Below are 16,906 nucleotides of genomic sequence, written 5' to 3'. Positions count from 1 at the left end.
TAAATCATTGATTTTTATCCACCTTGTTTGGCGTCGAAAGAAAGATACTACTATTGGCTACTTGAACATTTAGTCTCAAGTAATTCCTCTTTTCTGATGATAAAATCCACTGAAAACTCTTCAAACAACTACTACATATGTCACTAAGGACAATCTCTGTTTCCCAAAGGCAGGCTCAATGAATGAATTGAATGTCTGTACACACAGTCCTGAAGTATGAGGCTTGGAAAGTATACCAGTTGAGAGTGCTCACCTTCCAGAGAAAAATCGACATTTCCAGAAGACTGACAGGTATTACAATTTTTGTATGACAAACTAAAGAGGATTGCTGCATAATATAAACAAGTTTCTTACAAAAGTGCCAAAACTGGACAGCTCCATAACCAGTATAACCAGTGCAATAAATCGCTTTACAACAGCAAAGCTGGAAAATGAACTCAATTTGCTGTAGAGTTGTAAAAGCCATTTGATTACACCCCCCCCCCCCCCCCCTTTATAAACAGCATTCTGGTTGTGGAACAATTATCCATTCTAAGCCAACCCAACAGAGAATTAGACTCCATTAACACGGCACAATTTGAAATAGCCCACAAAATCGCTGTGATTCTGCCAGCGTTTCCAAATCTCATGGGGATCGCTGCACAATGCGAGCTTGTGTGCCATTATCCCTTAAAGACACTCCAAACACAATGCGATTCTGCAGTGATGGTCACACAGCAATCCGTGCCTTTCAAAGATCGCATGAAGCTTGTCCCAAGAAAAGGAGCATGAGCTTCTTTTAGGGTGGCAAAGCGCATAGAGCCGGTCCATTCAAGTGAATGGGTTGGCCCCACGTGACACACAATATCATGTGCAAATGGTTTAACAAAACCTCATAGTGGGAATGCTCGTTCCTGCTACATGAGGATGTGAATGGGGCCTTAAACCATATATGTTCTGCAATAGCCGTGTAACATGTGTTTTTTTTAGACCTGTATTGACAGGTACTGAAGGAACATATGGGCCCCTCTGCCCATCCAGTCCACCATAGGGTTGGTTCCTACTACTGGTTGCAGAAAGGTAAAACCCCATGGTTGAGGTGCGTTTAAGCGCCACCAAAGCACTCCCCCCTTTAGCTGTAGAGGCAGTGGTCGGGGGTGTACACACGCCACAGCCACAAATTTTGCTATGTATTAGGAATTATACCTCATTGCTTTTGTCAAGCATAGTGCCCGCCCGCTGCTGGGTGCTTACAGAATAGCCCCATTCAAGTTAATGGGGCTGCTCTGTAAGCACCCAGAAGCTGAATACAATGCACGTGGTTGTGGCACCCTAGTGCGGGGTTCAGGGGGTTAAAGCAGGCAGTAAAGAGGAGATACAGCGCCCGTCAAATGCTCTCTTAAATGCGATTCAAATGCAGATCGCTCTTCAGAGAACAAAGCAAGTCTGAACAAGCAATATCTTCTTATGAAAGAAATGAGGAACCAACAGTTGATACTTTTACCAGACAGACGGTTTAACTCTGAAGAAGGAAGTAACTGGACATGAACTCCGCCACTGCCTGTGTACCCGAGTCTAGGCATTAAGCAGACCCTCCCACTATCAGTAACATCTTCCAGGAACAATACCAATCAACTGGAAAAAATCTACCAGACCGATCTTCTTGCTATAAATCGATCGACAAGGGCAGTCAGCTATCGGATTGTTTTGATTTAAAATCAGATTTCTTTGATTTTTATCAAATTTATTTTAATAAAGTGCTTTTGGAGTAAAAATCTAAAGATATACAGTTTTCTATTTAAGATGCATTAATAATTTAGTTTATTCAGCATTAAATGGAGTTTAGTTATGTAGCACGAGGATGTATATTCTGCAATATTTACATTTTTGGTAAACACATTCAATGAATCCAAGCTCTGCAAGCTGAGATAACACGCACTGCATTGATGCATTCACACAATTTCACAGTAACCATGAGATAAAACAAAGGTCAGGAATATTCCTGTATCCCGTTGTTTTGAAAATCTATGTACACTACAAACTGTATGATAGTTTGAAGAGAAATGCATCTGTACCAAGCTACAAGTGTGAAAAGGAAGGGCAAGCAGTAAAAATGAAAGTGAAACCTTCTAAGCAGCTCATAAACCTTGTGATTTTTCTGCACATAGCTTGAAGTGCTTTATTCCTCCCTTGAAGAGCAAAATGGCAGCAGGCCGTAAAAGAGACCCAGTTTGGGAATATTTCCTAACCTGGCAGCTTATTATTTTAATATGAGACCTTCATATTGTTTGGAAATAATAAAGATTCTAACTACCAGCAAGAATAAGTCCTTACATTTAAAGCGGAACTTCAGTCATTTTTTCATCTTTCCATCTATTAAATCTTCTGCTCTTGTTCCTTTAACTTTGGATAGTAAAACTTTTTTTTCTGATAGTAAATACCTTATACAGCCCACTTCCTGTTTCTTCTCTGGTAAAAAGCCTAGGCTTATGACATCATACACAGCTCACTCTCTCATGAGCGTTTGCCAGGAAGGGGGGGGGGGGGGGGGGGGGATGAGTCATAAGAGGGCCAATGATAGCTGCAGAGCTGGAGGTGTGCCTGTGTAAATCCAGGAAGTGAACAGGCAGCAGCTTCACCTGCCCACAGTTAAAATGGCTGCAGCCAGACTCAGGGGAACAGATTTAAATCAAATCCACCCTGATCATATCTGAACCTGTATATAGTCATCAGCTGCAGCTATGAGTAAGCACTTGTCGTAAGTGTGAAACGCGTCAGCTGATTCCTGTACGTTCCTGTCATAGTGTCTTGTGTATTCCATGATCCAGATTTATCAATAAAGACACTTGTATCTTGTCCGGTGTGTGGCCATCGAGATTACTTTGTCCATTTCTTATAGATACTGGTTTGTCCAGACTGTACATAGATTCAGTTTCCCAACAAGAGTAGCCAATTGCCAATACATGAGATTATAAGCAAAATCTGATCAACAGACACCTACTTTGAACTGTTAAGGTTGAACTCCCGGCAAACAACCAATGACAAAAAAAAAAAGAGAAAAAGAAAGAAAGAAAAAGAAAGAAAGAAGAAGAAGAAAAAGAAAGAAAGAAGAAGAAGAAAAAGAAAGAAAGAAGAAGAAGAAAAAGAAAGAAAGATGAAGAAGAAAAAGAAAGAAAGAAGGAAAGAAGGAAAGAAAGAAAGAAGGAAAGAAGGAAAGAAGGAAAGAAGGAAAGAAGGAAAGAAAGAAAGAAAGAAAGAAAGAAAGAAAGAAGGAAAGAAGGAAAGAAAGAAAGAAAGAAAGAAAGAAAGAAAGAAAGAAAGAAAGAAAGAAAGAAAGAAAGAAAGAAAGAAAGAAAGAAAGAAAGAAAGAAAGAAAGAAAGAAAGAAAGAAAGAAGCTGGTTTACCTGCCCAAGTATTTGAATTTCTGTCCATGCAGTCAACATTTACACAACCCTGTATGGCAGGGAAGAGACCTACTTCTCTTTTGCATTTTAGTTACACTTACAGGCCTTGTCCCTCCCCCAGTCTGTGGCTGGACAGTGAAGGAGAAGCAATAGACTGATGAGCTGATCACTCTGCTCTCTCCTCCTACCAGCATGCCCTTTGTCAGCATATCAGCACAGCTGACTGGCTTTTTGTGCTGCTTCTTCTTTTGCCAGTCTGAGCTCTGCTATACAAGGGCAGCAAAAGGCTGATACAAGGTTGAATTCAGATACTTGCCCTTGCATTTAAAATAAATACATATAACGAGGATGTATTAATAAATACTGTGCCGCATTCATTTGTGACTTTTATGACTGCCTGGAGTTCAGCTTTAAATTAAATGTTGATAACCAATAAAGGATTTCAATGTAAGTTGTATTTCTGAGCAGAAACTCTTGCAGCAACCTGACATACAAAAGAAACAGATTTCAGTGCTCACATATCCAAATTTGCCAGTCAAAATTGAAGCTGAGGCTCCATGTGTGACAGATGCAAGGGTGGGAGGGAGCTTGCCAGAGACACATTTTCAGTTTGGTGTAAAAATGAACAGATTAAGAATGTACACACAGCCAAGAAATGTTAACTTGTTCACCATTGCACTGCAGCAAAAAAGAACTTGTTCAGCCCAAGCAGCAATAATAGCCGACAAAACTGAAACATATAATAGGAATCTGTGTTGCCTAGAAGGCGAGTTTTCCCTTCCTTAGATAATAAACAAAGACTACATTTATATTTAGGCCGGGTTCACACTGGTCCGACATGACAGTTGTACCACTTTGGATCCGACTTTGTCCGGCGACTTAAAGTTCCGACATGTGTCTGAAATCAATGAACAGGGATCAGACTTTGATCCCCGACAATACCAGGCACTGTGTCTGGCATGAATCTTTAGGGGGAACTCCACCCAAAATGTAAAAAAAAAAAAAAAAAAAAAAAAACGGCATGGTTTCCCCTCCAAGAGCATACCAAGCCCTTTGGTCTGGGGAAAAAACGGCATGGGGTCCCCCCCACAATCCATACCAGACCCTTATCCGAGCACACAGCTCAGCAGGTCAGGAAAGGGGTTGGGGATGAGTGCTCCTCACCCCAAAGCACCTTGTCCCCATGTTGATGAGGACAAAGGCCCTGGCCATTGGTTGTCGGGGTCTGCAGGCAGGGGGCTTATCAGAATCTGGAAGATCCTGGTCCCCCACCCTATGTGAATGAGTATGGGGTACACCTACCCATTCACCTAAAAAAAAAAAAAAAGGCGTCAAAAATAAAACATATTACACATTTTTAAAGTAATAATATTAAGGCAGCTCCATCGTCTCTTCCAATCTCTTTTCCCCTCTCCGGCTCTTCTGCCTCCATTGAGGTCTTCTGCCTCTGCCAGCTCTTCTCTGCTATCTTCTCGCTCTTTTGCTGGGTCTTCTTCCTCTGTTCTTCCGATGTTGACTCAACGCTCTCTCCCGCTCTAATGCCGGGTGCGCGCTGTGTCACTACTTATAATGGCATGGGGTGGGGTCACCCAAGGCCCGCCCTTTATAACATCACTGCCCATCATCCCCCAGGCGGTGAAGTCATAAGGGGTGGGGCCTCCAGATGACATCACATGGTGACCCCGCCCCATGCCAATAAAGTAGTGGCACACTGCGCACCCGGCATTAGAGTGGGAGAAATCGTCGAGTCAACATCGGAAGAAGAACAGAGGGAGAAGACAGCGGAGAAAACCCAGCAAAAGAGGAATAAGACAGCGAAGACCCAGCAAAAGAGCGAGAAGATAGCGTAAAAGACCCAGCAGAGGCAGAAGACAGCAAACAGAGGGAGAAGAACCGGAGAGGTCTAGAAGACATCAGCAGGGAGGGGAAGAGGCGGCAGAGGCAGAAGATGTCAGCGAAGGAGGCAGAAGAGCCGGATAGGGGAGAAGAGTTCGGAAGAGACGACGGAGCTCCTTAATAAATAACTTTAAAAATGTGTAATGTGTTTTATTTTTGACACTTTTTTTTACCTCATACAGATTCACACAGGGTGGGGGGCAGGGGGTGCGTTTTATACACCGCTCCAAAGATGCTACTTGCAGGACTTTTTTTCCCGTCTCGCAAGCGCACCGATCCAGTGTGAAATCACTCAGACTTTCACACTGGGGAGGCATGAGAGTCGCTCTGTAGGTGTTATTCTAGCGCTTAAACGCTTGAAAAGCGTCTCAGTGTGAAAGGGGTCTTACAGAAAACTACAGAGCTGCAGATAAAAAAAAGGAAAGGTAATTTTTTAATAACCTTTAATTACAATAGGACTTATATAGCAATTGTATATGCTATAGATTATTTTTTTTTATTTGCTAATTTTTTTCCCCTACAAAAGTGGAGTTACCCTTTAATGAAAAGGACAGGCTAATATAAGCTAGGGACTTCTAAGAACCAAAGTTGTTATGTAACCAGAAGGTACTTTTAAGGTACCAGGACAACAATGATTCCATTGCCACAATAAAAACAAAAAAAAAAAAAAAAACAAAAGAAGAACTTTGGTGGAGTTTGGTACCAGCTGTAAATGCACAGGTGCTACTTTCTTGAATTTTTTTTTCAACTTTAAAGTGTTACTAAACCCAGGAGCCTGCATTCACTATATCTGGTCTCACACAGAACATAGAAATGCAATTATTTTTGTAAATATAAACTGCTAAATACATTTTCTCATGAGCAGTATATAGCAGTCTTGTGACTTCTATAAGTGTCTGGTTAAAGCTTGTAGGTGGTGTTTTCTGTGACAGTGCCGATTGGCCCTGTGCTGATTACATGCACCCTCCCCAAAAATTAAATAAAAACTCTAGTAATTCCCAAACTGTGCATGTGCAGAATGACTCCAAAGGCTCTGTATTATCAGCAGATGGATTAGGGACACTGGAAGGGGAGGATCAGAGAAGACAGGATCAAACAGCCTTTACACATCTAGAGGATTAACCCCTTAGGTTCCAGTGAGTAACAAGCATTCTTTACTGTATATACAGACAGATTTTACTGTTGTGGGTTCAGTAACATGTTCAAAATGTGATATATAATTTGTAATTATTGTGGGGCAGGCTTATGCACACTGGACGTTTTGCCAACTCTCCTAGTCCCTTTTCCTCCTGGCAGCAGTGTTTTGGCAAAAAAAAAAAAAAAAAAAAAACACACTTGTATACGCATGTAACGTTGGCCACGTTAATTTATTTCATTGGCCAAAATAATAATTCTGGCCACTGAAATTAATCAGCTCTCAAGCGCACTTAGCGTTAACATGAGTCAAGGGTTTTTTCTGCCAAAACGCTGCTGCTCCTGGATGCACTGGCTGTGGGTTTTTTTTTTTTTTTTTAGAGGCAAAAAAAAAAAAAAAAAAACACGCCAGACACCCCTAACAGCCCTGTTAAAGCGTCCAGTGCACATGAGGCCCTAGGGAAGGACGGTTATGGTGTTGGATGTCTGTGTCCCTGCTAGGTAAATTCACTATTATTTCCCATTACCGAGATGGAAAGTGATGGGAAAATCCAAACTTATAACCAGAACAAGAATAGAAAGGAAATCCTCCAATGGGGGTACTTGTTTTTTAGTGAGAGGGGATTTGCCTCACTTTGGAGAGATTTCCTTTCAGACAGGAGGTAATGGGGAAATCACTCAAAATTACACACAGATAGCAGATGGTAAAAAAAAAAAAAAAAAGGGAGGAGGGGGTATCAAGCATTAGATATATATTTTAAGATAACACAGACATGTCAGACTGTCAATAAAAATGTACCACATTAGACTTTAACCCAACCAAATTAGAATTCCAAATAAACCAAAAAAAAAAGAAAAGAAAAACTATGACACATACAGTTTACCTTCATATAAGCTTAGACATGCTATGAAAGCAAACAACGTACACAGCCTCAAAAACTAACAATGAAATGTTCCACATTAAAACGTCAACCCAACCAGAGCATTAACAAAAAAAATATAAAAATAAAATAATAAACAAAAAACTATGACGCATACACAGTTCATCTTCATATAAGCTTAGGCATGCTATAAAAGCTAACACACAAAGCCTCACTGTTCATGATCAACAACAAAAACTAACATGTTAATTTTTTTTTCTTCTCACCAAAGCTCTTAGCACAAGAAAAACAAAAAAACAAAGAATCATCAGCCCCTCCATATTAAAAAGAGCTAAACCACTTTAGAGTAACAAAGTGGAAATAAAACAAACACTAAAACTTCCCAAAAAGTTAGGTTACTATAATATAAGAACAACAAACAGTTGCGAGTAACATTCATCACTATGCATGTAATAATGTTCACATCAAGACACAAACAGATTTTTTCGGAGCATCTCTATGAGGCTGGTGTAAAGACAACACCGATACATAAATGTCAATAGGAAAATAATAGCTAGAGGGAGAAGTTAATTAAAGTGGTTCTAAAGGCAGATTTTTTTTATCTTAATACATTCTATGCAATAAGATAAAACACCTGTGTGCAGCAGCCCCCCTAATACTTTCCTAAGCCAGCGACGTTGTACGACAGCCACGAAGTCCAGGGACTCTTCCTCCTAATTGGCTGAGACACAGCAGCAGGGGCCACTGCTGTCAAAGTCAATAAGCTAATGAGGAGAAAGGGGGTGGGGCTGAGCCACAGCTCCATGTCTGAATGGACACACAGAGCAGAGGCTCAGGTGCCCCAATAGCAAGCAGCTTGCTGTGGGGGCACTGGGCAGGAGGGAGGGTCAGGAGTGCCAGCAGGGGAGCTGAGAAGGATCGGGGCTGCTTAGTGCAAAACCACTGCACAGAGCAGGTAACTATAACAGGTTTATTATTTTTAAACAAAAAAAAAAAATAATACTTCAGAACCACTTTAATTACTAACCTTTAAAGTGATACGAACGTTTTTTTCCCCCCTAAAATAACAAACATGATATACTTACCTGCTCTGTGCAATGGTAGAGCAGCCTGAATCTCCTATTCTGGGATCCCCCCGCCGGATCTCCAAGCTCCTCTTCTCTTTGCTATGGAGGCACTTATGTAGGCTCAATCCTGAGCCAGGCTGTGTGCATCTACCGACACACACAGTGCAGCTCGGCCCCACCCCCCACTCCCTCCTCACTGATTCAGACTGACAGCAGCAGCTTATGTCTCCCACTGCTGCCTGTCAGTTCCTGTGTGAAGAGGGAGAGGGGAGAGAAGACTGCAGCCGGGCACAGTGCTGGATCAATCCAGGAGTGAGGGAAGTGTTTAGAGAGGGAGGGGGGCACATCAAGTCCTAAAATGTTTTTGAAACTAAGACCTGGATCACACCTATGCGTTTTTTTTTTCTTCAAAATGAAAAAAAAAAACGCACTACAGTTCGTCTATGTGTTTTTCAGCCGCTGTGTTTTTGGAAAGGGTCAAGAACTTTCTTTTTAAAACACCACACAATGCGATTTTGGTTCGACAGACTTCAATGGACATGCATGTCGTGCATTTTTTATGCCTCTTTTTTAACTGCCTAACAAAAACATTTCCCCTTTAAAAAGTTAAATGCAAAATGCATCAAAAAACGTGTGAAAAACGCATGAGAGGGTTGCAAAACGCACCACAGAAACAGATCAAAAACAAACTGCATAGGAGTGAACCAGGCCTAAGTAAATACAAAAGTAATAATGTTACTTTGGTTTTTTTTTTCCTATCTCCAGTGTGAACAGCGTTTAGAAGGCCCCTTTCACACTTGTGCGACTTGTCCTGCAACTTGGGACTGAAAAGTCGCATGACAAGTCGTACCCCCAGGATTTTTAATGAGTACCGTTCATATCTGTGCGACTTCAAAAGTAATTCCTCCACTACTTTGGTCCGACTTGGGGGTCCATAGACCTCAAGATTACACAGGCATTGCTTCAAGTCACATCAAAGGCGTGCAACTTTCACGTCGTACAAGTGTGAAAGGGGCCTCAATATAAAAATTATCAGCTCAGATTTTTTTTTTCTTCTCCCAGCAGCTGCTGTATTTACACATTTACATGCGTAATAAAATCAGCAACATTTTTACGAGCGTGTAATTGATGCCCAATGAAGTTTTTCCTAGGCACGTGTAGAACACAGCTGTCAATAGCTGGTTAAAAAATAATAATAAATAATAGCTAATATATCTAATATAGTATCTACTATAATAGGGATAAAACAATTAAAACTTTTTTGAGGAGGTCAAAAAATACACAAAATCGTTTGACAGGATCAGAGTTTTACCATGTATGGAGTTTGAACAATTTTATTAGCCTGACCATAGCAGACTACATAAAAAAAAAAAAAAAAAGAAGGATACACTTAGTTGTAAACCGTTTGTTGGCTTTTTAGTCATCTGCGCTGGTAAAAATAGAGACAAACAGCAACAACCAGGCACAACATGATACAGCTTACCTGACATGTAATGGAATACATGTTGAGGAACTACATTTGCAAGTTTTGGTGAACTGCTTGAGGGTTTGAATATTTGTTTCCAAAAGGTTCAGAACACTACAAGGTTTAGCTTGTGCAAAGCACAACCGGAAATGGAATCCAAAATGTGACAGCAGGTACATCCATCAATGTGTAGCTAGCTCTAGAAAGTGCTTGTACCTACCTGTATGCATCGTCTTCTTTCAAGTCTCATATCCTGCGAATGGAGGGGAGAGTCCAGCAGCAAACCGCAACACTGTAAAAAGGGAAGAAAGTATTTAGGGAATACTGTATTCACAATGAGGAATACAATTATTTACAAATAAACTTCCTTTTAAAGTTCGATCTCGTTACCTACGGTGACATTATGCTTGCGTGCGTTTATGGATGCCAAAACAATACAATGTACTCTCCATGAACTTGATAAACATACAAATCATTTTGCTTTGTCAATTTCAATTTACTTGAATCATACAGTTCACAGAGCTACATAAGCTGCCCGACGGCTCAGACTGTCCTCTTGGCTCTCATGTAGAATACAGTTAAAATGAATCCATGTCTACAATCCATAGAAGATCCACTGTAAACACTACGGGAAGCAGTGAACTAAATAATGCTAGAATGTAGTACCATTTTTAACCAGACAGTACAGTAAATAACTAAAAACTCCATTAAGACACTAAAGTAAACCTGTGACCACACTATACATAAAATTATTTACATATTCAGAACAAGCAAAAAACAACAAAAAAAACTTATTCACCTCTGTAGCTGTTCAGCATTATGGAGAAATTCATCTTCAGGGCTACTTTACACATCTATTTGCGGTGACGTGCATGTTACAGCAGTGTACATGGAGTGCGGTTATACAGAGCTATTCAATTGCACCCCAAAGCATCTGCTGACGGAACTGCGTTGAGCTGCCAAAAATAGTACATGCATCAAATAAATGAATGTGATTGGGCCCTGGAAGCTTACAACAGATGCACTGAAATCTTAGCTTCTAATTCTATTACTTTTTGCACTTGAATCTTGCCTACCAGATAGATCTCTATCGTAAAAACACACAGCAAGCGTTTCTAATGCCGTGTACACACGGGCGGACTTTTCGGCATCAAAGGTTCGACGGTCTTTCCGACGGACTTTCGAACGAACGGACTTGCCTACACACGATCACACCAAAGTCTGACGGATTCGTACGTGATGACGTATACCGGACTAAAATAAGGAAGTTGACAGCCAGTAGCCAATAGCTGCCCTAGCGTCGGTTTTCGTCCGTCGGACTAGCATACAGACGAGCAGATTTTTCGACCGGACTCGAGTCCCTCGGAAAGATTTGAAACATGTTCTAAATCTAAAGTCCGTCTGATTTTCGACCGAAAAAGTCTGCTGCAGGTCCGATGAAGCCCACACACGGTCGGATTGTCCGACGGATTCGTTCCGTCTGGTCGAAAAGTCCGCCCGTGTGTACATGGCATAAGCCATGAGAAACTGACTGACATCCAACTTTAGAATGTTTGTTGGGACCTTGGACTTTGTTTGGCCTCTTGCACACTGCACCTTACTGATCTAAATGCAGCCCACTGTTTACAATGTGCCTGTACACACAGGTGCGTAAGCAAGAGCTGCGTATTCTTGAGTAAAAAAAATAAATATAGAAAAATCTGTGTTCTCATTAAGTATTTTGCATCGGTACGTGCAAATTTGCGCACATGAGCAAAAATATTAATGAATTTTGCCTAGGAATGTATTGTACACGCGAATGCAAAACAAACGCCTGAAATTGCGTCCAGAAATGTTCTGTGTGCAAGAGGCCTTTGGAAGTGGCAATCTCGGCAATCAGCCGTTTTGAAACTACAAATCCCATCATGCCCCTGCGAGTCATGCCTGTGATTGTCAGGGTCTTGCAATGTCTCATGGGACTTGTAGTTTTACCACCGATGGAGGGCTGAGGTTGCCTACCCCTGAACTAGTGGTTAGGATGGTATGAATTATTCCACATTACAACATTTATTGAACAAATATCTACATCAGGATTTCTTGAGAAGTCTCCAGGGGTTCTGCCACGAATCACCCGTCAGTCACAGGCAGCTGACGGGTAGATCTGGTCCCTGCTCAGCCAACACATGCAGGTTAGCAAGGGAAGCGGCTGTAATGAGAACCATCGCTGCTCCCCGCCGGCCCCTTCTTCCCTCCCATTTACCCCAGGTGCCTGTATGTGACATCATCTGGGACAAACTGGAGGAGGGGCCAGCAGGGATTGGTGCTCCTCGAGAGGTCACATGCAGAGTAGCGAGGGAAGTGGCTGTAATGAGAAGGAAAGTGCTACAGCAATGTACCCTGCTGTTTGCTCTGTGCCCTGCTGTGTGCCCTGTGAGGAGACCTGTGTTCTGCTGTGTGCCACGTGATGTGTCCTACGGTGTGCCCCAAGATGCACCCTGCTGTGGTCCCATAATGTGCTCTCCTACCCCCATGTAATATTCCCTGCTCTACCCCATAATGTGCCCTCTTGTCCCCATGTAATATGCCCTGCTCTGCCCCATGATGTGCCCTCTTGTGCCCATGTAATATGCCCTGCTCTGCCCCATGATGTGCCCTCTTGTCCCCATGTAATATGCCCCGCTCTGCCTCATAATGTGCCCTCTTGTCCCCATGTAATATGCCCTGCTGTGCCCTCAACAGCTCACGATCACACCAATTTCTGTGAGCTGTACATGTGAACATTATTTCAGGTGTTCCGAGACCTCAGACTTTTTGCCAAGGGTTCATAGAAAGTAAAAAAGGTTGAGAAACCCTGATCTAGAGACCTTCAGCTTATATGCTACAATGACTACACATAAAAAAAAATAAAAAAAAATGAACAGGCTTATTTAACAAAGCAACACAAAGTACAGTTACACATATGGAAAGTACAGTAACTCATAGTAGCCAATCAGATTTTGGTTTAAGAAAGTCAACCAATAAAACCAGCTCAAGGGACGATTTTTATTTAAGTATTGCTGTAGTACACCAGTCCACACCCAGGTTCCTTAGTGGGCCAAGGATCCCCCATCCCACAGTGGGCCAAGGATCCCCCCCATCCCACAGTGGGCCAAGGATCCCCCATCCCACAATGGGCCAAGGATCCCCCATCCCACAGTTGGCCAAGGATCCCCCATCCCACAGTGGGCCAAGGATCCCCCCCATCCCACAGTGGGCTAAGGATCCCCCCCATCCCACAGTGGGCCAAGGATCCCCCCCATCCCACAGTGGGCCAAGGATCCCCCATCCCACAGTGGGCCAAGGATCCCCCATCCCACAGTTGGCCAAGGATCCCCCATCCCACAGTTGGCCAAGGATCCCAAATCCATCCACCGCAGGCTTTCTGTGGCCTGTATGAAGAGGAACCTCACAGCCTTCAGACATTTCAAATCACTGTGCTCTTCCAACCTATGGTCACCGGCATTGGTGAAGGCTCTTTTCTGTTCCAGCATGACTGTGCTCCAGTGCACAAAGCCAGCTCCATAAAGACAGGGCTTGAGGAGTTTGGTCTGGAGGAACTCGAATGGCCTGCACAAAGTCCTAACAATAACCCTACTGAACACCTTTGAGATAAAGTCAAACACAGATTAGGAGCCAGCTCTTCTCATCCCTTAGTACCTGACCTCACAAATGCTTTTTTGGCTGAATGCAGGGCTGGTGCTACCACTAGGCAAACTAGGCAGCCGCCTAGGGAGCACTGCTGCCTAGGGGCGCCCGGCCACTGGTGTTCCTAGTCTCTTCTCTCTGCAGCAAGCAATTAAGTCTCAGCATCAGCAGGCAGCCGCCGCTCCATTCGCACATAGCGTCAGAGGATCAGCGGCGGAGGACTGTGTCTGTGCCCCCACTCCCAGTGATGGGCACTGGTAGGCTGCATTTGATGGGCGCTGGTGAGCTGCATTTGATAGGCACCTCATCAAAAAGGTGGGGTATACATGGGCAGGGCAAAGGGGGTGGAGCCGGGGGGGGGCGGCAAAATGAGGCTTCGCCTAGGGTGTCCAAAATCCTGGCACCAGCCCTGGCTGAATGGACATAAATTCATGGACACACTCCAAAATAATGGAGGTTGTTATATATATATATATGCAAATGTAGGAAACTTCATGTTGTCCGTGGGTTTAGAATGGATGTCCAAAGCTCATATAGGCGTGAAGGCCAGATGTGCGCAAACTTTTGGCCATATAATATTAGTTTGTAATGCAAGGCTTCATTTGTGAAGGAGTAAAATATGCTGAATGGGAAACTAGGTTCCCCTATTCATCTAGGGAACACCGTGTTTCCATCTGGCTGGTGATCAATATTTACAACCTAAACTTGTTGTATTTGTGCTGGAAAAATAGTTTTTCCATGTAATGAATCATTTATGTTTCTCATTTATATAGCACCTACATATTTTTCAGCAAATGACAGAATATCTATAAGCAATGAAATCTTTGCCTCAGAAGACCTTAGACATTAATATTCCTACCACAGCCACAGTCAGACACAATGGAGGGCTCACTTGGGTGAAAGGCAATTGAGCCATTATTACAGTTGTGGAGTATAGGAAAAGCATCCAAAGTAAGCCTGTTCAAACAAAAAGAGAACTTACAAAAACTCTAAGCATTAATGCAGTGCCACAATGCTGCCGATTTAGTCACTTTACTAACTTGGCCTGGTAGCTTAAAGAAATATAAAACACCTTCAAGTGGTTACTCCTACCCAAGCACTTTCCTTAGGGGGTTAAAGAGCTCACTGAGACATATTTGAGCTGCTGCCTATTTGGCAAAGTGAGCAATGCACATAGAACATGCAGCAATTTAGGCTCTGGTCTCAGTAGGTGCAATGAGATGCCATTCTAACAAGGCCACATTTCTCAGTTTTTTTTACCTTAAAGTGGATGTAAACCTGATTCATTAAATTTGAGCTGGACACATCTGTAGTGTTTTTTTTTTTTTTTAAATCTCTCTTCAAAGCACTATGTCCCTTAGCTTTGTCCTGCTCTGTTCTTCTGTTATCAGCCTGATAACTTTTGACAAGATCTCCAAGACAGGAGATAACAGTGTGGGAGATAGAAGTGTGCTAAACTATTCACAGGCCACCTCTGCATGTGTGCGCAGGGGGTATGTGCGACTTTCCTCCAATCAGCTGTCTTCACAGTGTCTAGCAATAATCCACTCCTATGAATGAGGAAGTCAAAAATCTAACAGGACATGCACTTTGTAAACAGTATATAAAAGGTGAAGACAGCAGATTTACATGTAAAACTTATGCAGGGAGATTTGTTTTATCTCTGTGCATTATCCGAGGCTGTTCACCTCACTGGGTATATGTGAGGGTTTACATCCACTTTAATGCATTATCTGCATTAAGGTAAAAAAAAAAAAAAAAAAAAAAAACACACACACCTTTTAGTTGCAGCTCCCCCCCCCCCCCCCAAACACTTCCCTGAGCCCGATTTTAGTCCAGCGCTGTGCTCTCTCTCTCCCTCCACACTGGACTCAGTGACCGCAGCGGGAGCCATTGGCTGCTGTCAATCAAATCCAGTGACAAAGGAGTGGGGCTAAGCCACACTGTGTGTGTCAATAGATGCACAGTGCAGCTCTGGATTGAGCCTTGTAGGAGTACCTCCACAGTAGGCGGCTTGCTAAGGGGGTTACTCAAAAGCAGGAGAAGCCTGTCTGCGGGAGGCCCCAGAAAAAGGAGGATCGGGGCTGCTCTGTGCAAAACCATTGCACAGAACAGGCAAGTATATCAGGTTTTTTATTTAAAAGAAATAAAAAAAAAAAATTAAAAAAAAAAAGATACTTTACAATTACAAATTCCCGTGCACATGCATGGGAGTTAGGTCAACCCAATCTGATCAAAAGACTGAAAACTCTGAACCTGCAGAAGAAGACTGCAAAAAGATGGAAGAGTTGACAATGAACAAAGTGCATCAACATTGCAGAGCTGGACTGGATTGCTGGCAAAGGTAAGCCTGCTGCACTGTACATGCTGTGCATACTAGCACATTATGCCAAACAGCCCCCCTGGGGGCTCAAAATTTCAATTTTGTTGTGCCAGTTTACTTCTGCTTTAAGCTGGCAGCAATAAACTATTTAGGCAATATATGCGAGAACATGGAAATCCCCTTTGAAAGAAAACTTTTCCTGAGCAAAAGAGAAGCTTCCTTCTGATGACTTCTGAAATGTTAGCTACCCGCTGTCATGCCCATCCTCTGGCATGCATGCTCTGAATTATTATCCCTAATCAAGTAAGCATACAGAAATCTTCCTTAGCATAACAGCCAGGCAATAAGAATATTCAGCAGAAGTTCAGAAATGGCAGCACCCTATTAAGTTTAGGCACATTTAAAAAAAAAAACAAACACACAGAACTTGGTTAATGTAGATGTTTGAGAGTTTAAAAATAAAATAAATAATAATAATATACATTCATATAAATCATATGGTGCAGAGTCAAACACAAGCATGTTGTAATGAATTCTAAAGCCAATGGATATATCTAAAAACAGATCTTCAAACACACACAGTAGGTAGAAGGAAAAAACGAAGAATCCCACAGATTGGCTGGTGCAGAGGAGAATGACTGCATTTGGCTGATGAATAGTCTATGAATCATCACTTCTCTCACTCCAATAAATGACCTATATAAGAGATGTAACACTTCAAAATGCACACAGCCACAGCTCTCCGTCCAACAGTGACACAGCATTAAAGCGTTATTAAACCCTACATTTTTATTAATTATAGCAGCTGACCTGGGCACTTGCTTTGTCTGCCGCTTCTTCTTTAAAAGCTTTCCTTTCTTCATGATTGAGCAGCTCCAAAGATCGCTGCACAAGGTTTCCTCTTATTGGGTAGCTCTGTTCCCTTGCAAAGTCCAATGGAAGCAACCCCTTTTAGGAACGCTCCTGGAACAAGGGACTCCAAGCCTAAATTAGTGCGCTGTCTGAGCCACCATGCACAAGCAGCCAGTGCAGACTGGACAGGGCGTGTAAGCCTGGCAGTGCCTGGCATCCTGGGACATGTAGTCCCAAGAAG

General features: G+C 42.5%; 1 protein-coding gene across 1 annotated transcript in view; it reads right to left on the bottom strand.

The window, feature by feature from the left end:
* DYRK1A (dual specificity tyrosine phosphorylation regulated kinase 1A) overlaps positions 1-16,906 on the bottom strand; it is a 140,412-nt gene that overhangs the window by 78,366 nt on the left and 45,140 nt on the right. Inside the window, exon 2 of the mRNA XM_073617207.1 lies at positions 10,048-10,119. Coding sequence (XP_073473308.1) covers positions 10,048-10,057 — 10 coding nt within the window. The 5' untranslated portion in view covers positions 10,058-10,119. The remainder of the gene's footprint in view (positions 1-10,047; positions 10,120-16,906) is intronic.

The sequence above is a fragment of the Aquarana catesbeiana genome, linkage group LG02 (assembly GCF_042186555.1).
Source record: "Aquarana catesbeiana isolate 2022-GZ linkage group LG02, ASM4218655v1, whole genome shotgun sequence".
NCBI lineage: Eukaryota > Metazoa > Chordata > Amphibia > Anura > Ranidae > Aquarana > Aquarana catesbeiana.
This window is presented reverse-complemented; position numbering and strand designations above follow the sequence as displayed.